Source organism: Penaeus monodon, chromosome 43 (genome assembly GCF_015228065.2).
Source record: "Penaeus monodon isolate SGIC_2016 chromosome 43, NSTDA_Pmon_1, whole genome shotgun sequence".
Taxonomy (NCBI): domain Eukaryota; kingdom Metazoa; phylum Arthropoda; class Malacostraca; order Decapoda; family Penaeidae; genus Penaeus; species Penaeus monodon.
The window spans coordinates 19,783,589-19,790,343 of record NC_051428.1 but is presented as its reverse complement, the minus strand read 5'-3'; the positions used below and the strand labels follow the sequence as shown (position 1 = coordinate 19,790,343).

The window sequence follows — 6,755 nt, the reverse complement described above, 5'->3', positions numbered from 1 at the left end:
GAGAAAAAATCCCTCTTCCCTCCCCTCTCCCCATCTCTATGCCCTTCTCCCTATCTCTGCTCCAACCCCATTTGTTATCTGTGTCTCTTTGTCTCTATCTCCTCCTCCTCTTTTTCCCCTCTCTCATTCTCCCCTCTCTCAATTATTTTCATCACGTTCCTCTTATTTTCACTTCATTATCTTCGGTGTTTTAATTTTCTTTTCTCTCGTTCTCCCACGTCCTTTTCCTCCTCCTTTTGGGCTCTTCTCTCTCCTCTCTCCTTCTCTTTTCTCTTCTCTCTCCTCTCTCCTTCTCTTTTCTCTTCTCTCTCCTCTCTTCTCTGTTTTCCCTTCTCTCATCTCTCTCCTTCTCTTTTCTCTTCTCTCTCCTCTCTCCTTCTCTTTTCTCTTCTCTCTCCTTCTCTGTTTTCTCTTCTCTCTCCTCTCTCCTTCTCTTTTATCTTCTCTCTCTCTCTCTTTTATTCTTTTCTTTTTTCTCTCATCTCTTCTTCTCTATCTTCTCCTCTCTCTTCTTTTCTTTTTATATTCTCTCTTTTCTTCTTTTCTCATCTTCTCTATTCTTCTTTTTCCTTTCTTCTACTCTCTCCTCTTTTCTTCTCTCTCTTCTATCTCCTCTCTTTGTTGGTCTTTTCCCCTCCCCTTCTTTATCCTCTTCCCTAATCCCCATCTTCCTTGCCTTCTTCCACTTCCTCTTCATTCTCCTTCTCCTCTCTCTTCCCCTTTTCATCTCTCTTCCCCTTTTCCTCCTTCTTCACCTCTCTCTTTTTCTTCTCCTCTCTCTTTTTCTTCTCCTTTTCCTCTCTCTCTCCTCCTCTCTCCTCTCCTAGCCTTTCTTCCCTCCTAACTCCCTACCCCCAACCCCCCGCCCACGTCCCCTACACCCCCCCACCCTCTCACCTTAACACTCGGACCTCCCTCTCGAACCTCGCACTCGAACCTCGCACTCGAACCTCGCACTCGAACCTCGCACTCGAACCTCGCACTCGACAGAGCTGCGGTGACCAGGCGAAGAGGAAGCTCCTGTATCAGCAACTCCTATCGGCGCTCTGGCAAAGGGTGAAAAATGCGCTCGATCAATCTCGAAGGACCTTTGTCGCGTCCTCGAGGCGGCTGTGTCAAGGAGGAGGTGGAGGAGGAGGTGGAGGAGGTGGAGGAGGAGGTGGAGGAGGAGGTGGAGGAGGAGGTGGAGGAGGAGGAGGAGTTGGAGGTGGAGGAGGAGGTGGTAGGTGGTGGAGGAGTTGGAGGAGGAGGTGGTGGAGGAGGTGGTAGGAGGTGGAGGTGGAGGAGGTGGAGAAGGTGGAGGAGGTAGAGGAGGTGGAGGAGGAAAGGGAGGAGAAAAGGAGGTGGAGATGGTGGTAGAGAAAGTGGAGGAGGAAGGAGTGCGTGTGCGTGTGTGTGTGTGTCTGTGGCTGCGTGGGTGTACTTGTGAAATGATGAATAAAAATAGGAGATGCTGAAAGATGGAAAGAGGTAGATAGTAGTAAAAAAATAATAAAAGGGGGTAGAAGAGAGAAAATGGGGGGGAAAACACAACCTTCACAAAACACGAGGGAAAAGGGAGAGGGAAAAGGGGGGAGGAAGAAAGGGGAAGGGAGAGAGAAGAGAGGAAAGGGGGAGAGGGAAGGAGAGAGAAGGAGGGGAGAGAGGGGGAGAGAAGGGGAGAGAGGGGAGAGGGGAGAGAGGGGGGAAAAAAGAGAGGGAATGAAGGAGAGAGAGAGAGAGAGAGAGAGAGAGAGAGAGAGGGAGAAAGAAAAAAGAAGTGGGAGAGATTCGGAGAGAAAGAGAGAGAGCGCGCTCCTACCCCTCTCCCCCTCCACTCCCCCCCTCCCCCCCTTCGCTCCACCTTCGGCCGCCTCATCCACAGAAGAGCTATCGAGATCTGAGGTCGGAAGAGATAAGGAGTTTTTTCGTCAGGAGAGGCGAGGCTTCCCCCCCACCCCCTCTCCATCCTCAACCCCCTCCCCCCTCCCGCTACTTCCCATTCTTGGCACTTCGACCTTCTCCTCCTCCTCCTCCTCCTTCGTCTTCTTCGTCTTTTCCTTGTTTTCGTTTTATTTTTTTTCCTTTTTTTATTTTCAGTTACTTCTTTTATTTTATTTTCTTTTTCTCCTCCTCCTCCACCTCCTCTTTCTCCTTCTCCTCCTCTTCACCTTCCTCCTCCCCTTCCTCCTCCTCCTCCTCTTCTTCCTCCTCATCCTCCTTCTCCTCCTCCTCCTCCTCCTTCTCCTCCTTCTCCTTCTCCTCTTCCTCCTCCTTCTCCTCCTTCTCCTCCTCCTCTTCACCTTCCTCCTCCTCCTCCTCTTCCTCCTCCTTCTCCTTCTCCTCCTCCTCTTCACCTTCCTCCTCCTTCTCCTCCTCTTCACACGCGCCCTCCTCCTCTCACAGATAAGATGCTCCTCCGCTGATGAAAAAGGTTCTCGATCTCCGCCCTCTCTCGATCTCTGATCCAATCACACCCACACACACGCACACGTAACCACACACACACACACACGTACGTACATACACACACACGCGTGGATACGTGTTCATTCACGCACGCGTACACGTAGACACACGTTCACGCATGCCACGCGTATACGCGTACACACACACACACACACGCACACACACACACAAACACACACACACACACACACACACACACACACACGCATACACAAACACGCATACACACACACGTACACACACACACACACACACACACACAAACACACACACACACACGCACAATCCCTATTCAATATCTTCCTTTCAATCCTGTTTTTTTCTACTCTAATCTGAAACCAATCTCTTTCTTCCATTGCAATTTTTTGGACTGAAAGAAAAAGAAGAAGAAGAAGAAGAAAAAAAAGGATTGAAAAGTACAGGATGAAATTAACATCAACGTAATTTTCTGTCTTTGAATTCTTACTTTTTTCGAACTAAGAATGAAAAATGAGAGAGAGAGAGAGAGAGAGAGAGAGAGAGAGAGAGAGAGAGAGAAAGAGAAGAGAGAAGAGAGAGAGAGAGAGAGAGAGAGAGAGAGATAGATAGAGAGAGAGAAGAGAAAAGGAGAGAGAATGAGAGAGAGAGGAGAAGAGAAGAGAGAGAAAAAAGAAAGAAAGAAAAAATATTAAAACCAATCATAAAAAAGAAAAGAAACTATATAAAAAAAAATTAGTCTTTTGTTTATCTTTTTTTTTCGCTTTTTTCCTTCCTCCCCCTCCCCCCTCCCCCTCCCCCCTCCCCCTCCCCCAAGTTAGGAGGAACGTACTATAAACTCTGAAAAGTTTTATATCAATTAATCAAATGAAACAGTTAAACAAAATAAGATGAATGATAAGTCACAAGAAGGTGATATAGATAACGATATTATTATTGTTATTATTATTATTAATATTATCATCATCATCATTATTGCTATTATTATTATTATTATTATTATTATTATTATTATCTATTATTATTATTATTATTATTATCATCATCATCATTATTGTTATTATTATTATTAATATTATTGTTATTATTATTATTATTAGCATTATTATTATTATTATTATTATTATTATTATTATTATTATTATTATTATCGTTATTTTATCGTTATTGCTATTATCAATAACATTATTATTATCATCTTTCTGTACTCTTCCTTGCTATCAAAACCGAAAAAGCGAATACATAGATAGATAAAATGATACACAACAATAGATAGATAGATGAATGAATAAATGGATAAATAGATGAATAAATAGATAGATAAATAAATGAAGGAACTGAATAAACAAAAAGGAAATGAAGAACAAAACAGAATGATAATAATGATAATGATAAAGATAATAAAAATAACGATAATATTAACAATGACAACAGTAATAATGATGAAAATAGCAATAGTAATAATGATGATAATAATAGTAGTGATGATATTACTGCTATTAGTGCCGATAATGATAATAATAATAATGATAATGATGATGATAACAATAATAATGATAATCATGATGAAAATAATAATAATAATATTGATAATAATGATAATAATAATGATAATGATAAAAATCATGATGATAATGATAACAGCAATAATAAAGATAAAAATAATAGTAATAATCATAATGATGATAATGATAATAACAACAACTACAACAACAATCAATAATAACAACAGAGATAATAATAATAACAAAAAAAAAATAATGACATCAATAACAACAAAGCCAAAAGCCAAAAGGGATCACGGCGCAGCATCCGAGCGAGATGTGTGGCTCAGCCTCCGTTGGTCACGACTGCTCTGGAGAGGCCATCGCGGAGATCTGAAGGGCCGGAGAGACGGAGATAAGGCAGGGCATCCTGAGAGAGAGAGAGAGAGAGAGAGAGATAGAAGGGGGGGAAGGGAGGAAGGATGGGGGAAGAGGGAGGGTGGGATAGGGGGAGGGGAGGAGAGAGAGAGAGAGAGAGAGAGAGAGAGAGAGAGAGAGAGAGAGAGAGAGAGAGAGAGAGAGAGAGAGAGAGAGAGATCGGATGCTGCACTTGCTGATATGTACAATCAGATATGTGTTTTTATAGTGTGGAAGGTGATAGGGTGAAAGGGTGAGAGGAGAAGGTGAAGAGGGGAAGAAGAATGGAAGGAGAGGGAGAAGGAGAGAAGAGAGAGAGAAGGAGAGGGAGGAAGAGAAGAAGGAAAAATATGAAAGAGAAAGGGAGAATGAGAGGGAGAAAGAGAAGGGTAAGGAGAAATATGAAAGAGGAAGGTTGATAAAGAAGAAGGAGAGAGAGAGAGAGAAGAGGGAGAAGAAAAAAGTGTGAAAAAGAGATTGAGAGTTTGAAAGAGAGGATGAAAGAGAGAGAGAGGATGACAGGGAGAGAGAGAGGATGAAAGAGAGAGAGAGAGAGGATGAAAGAGAGAGAGAGAGGATGAAAGAGAGAGAGAGAGGATGACAGGGAGAAAGAGAGGATGAAAGGGAGAGAAAAAGGAGTGAAGAGAGAGAGAGAGGATGAGAGGGAGAGAGAGATTTTGAAAATCGTATTTGCATAATATTTTGATAAAAATCTGAGTTCATTAAGAAAGAAAGATTATTAAATACTGTTTAATTAACTTTATTATCATTCTTACTATCATCATCACTTTTATTACTATCATTATTATCATCATCTTCATCATTTTTGGTATCATGATTGTTGTTACTATTATTATTATCTTCATTATCATTGTTAATATTATTGTTGTTATTATTATTTTTGTTGTTGTTGTTTTGTTGTTGTTGTTTTTGTCGTTCTATTATTATTATTATCATTATTATTATTATTATTATTATTATTATTATTATTATTATTATTATTATTATTATTATTATTATTATTATTATTATTATCCTTATCACTATTATTATTATTATATTATTATTATTATTATTATTATTATTATTATCATTATCATTATTATCATTATTATTGTTATTGTTATTATCATTACCCATATTGTCATCATTGTTATCATTATCAATATTGTTATTAATATTATTATTATTACTATCAATATTACTACTCATTACTACCTCTACTACTACTACCAGTATTATTATTATTATTATTATTATTATTACTATCATTATCCTCACTATTATAACTATTATCATTCATAGAGTTTATTGCCATTGTTATTATTATTATTATTATTATTATTATTATTATTATTATTATTATCATTATTATTATTATTATTATTATTATTATTATTATTATTATTATTATTATCATTATCATTATTATATTATTATTATCATTATCTTTATCAGCATGATTATGTATATTACTATCATTATCATTATCATTATTTTCATTATCATCATGAACATCGTCATCAGTATATCTATCAGCATTATTACTATTATTATTAGTTTTATTGCTGTTATTATCATTATAATTATCATCATTTTTACTATTATTATTATCATCACTATTGTTATCATTATTATTATTATTACTATCATCATCATGAGGAGAGAGAGAGAGGAAAAGGAGAAGAGAGGAAGGAAGAGGAGAGAAGGAAGAAGAGGGGGAAAGAGGAAGAGGAGGAAAGGGAAAGAAAGAGGAGGGGAGAGGGAGGAGGAGGAAGAGAGAGGGAGGAAGAGAAGAAGAAAAGAAGGGAGGAAGAAGAGAAAAGAGGGAGAAAGAGAAGGAGAGACGAAGGGAGGGGAAGAGAGAGAGGGAGAAGAGAGAGGGAGGAAGAAGAGGAAACGGAAAGGAAAAGGAGGAGAGAGGGAGGAAAGGAGGAAGAATGAAAGAAGGAAAAATGGAAGGAAGGAAGAGGAGAGAGAGAGAGGGGAAAAGAGAGAGTGGGAGAGGGGAAGAAGATGAGGAAGAGGGTAAGGAGTAGGCAAGAAGAGAGGCCGGCTAATTGAGGGAAGAGGGAGAGGGAAGGAAGACGAGAGAAAGGACAGACGAGAAGAAAAGAGGAAGAGGGGAAGGGAAATAGAAATAGGAGAACTGAAAGAGAGGAGAAAGGAAAGCGGGAAAGGGAGAGAGAGAACACGAAGGGGGAGGAGGAGGAGAAAGAGAAGAGGAGGAAAATGAGAAGGAGGGAGAGAGAGAGAGAGAGAGAGAGAGAGAGAGAGAGAGCGAGAGAGAGAGAGAGAGAGATAGCGAGGAGAGAGCGAGGCGAGAGAGAGCGAGAGCGAGAGAGAGAGAGAGAGAGAGAGAGAGAGAGAGAGAGAGAGAGAGAGAGAGAGGAGCGAGAGAGAGAGAGCGAGAGCGAGAGAGGCGAGAAG

At 39.9% G+C, this 6,755-nt stretch overlaps 1 protein-coding gene across 1 annotated transcript in view; it reads right to left on the bottom strand.

The window, feature by feature from the left end:
• LOC119568300 (probable serine/threonine-protein kinase clkA) overlaps nucleotides 1–6,755 on the bottom strand; it is a gene marked incomplete at its 5' end in the record, with an annotated part of 121,650 nt that overhangs the window by 25,123 nt on the left and 89,772 nt on the right. The window contains 1 exon segment of the mRNA XM_037916758.1: nucleotides 898–1,020. Within this exon segment, the coding sequence (XP_037772686.1) occupies nucleotides 898–1,020 (123 nt within the window).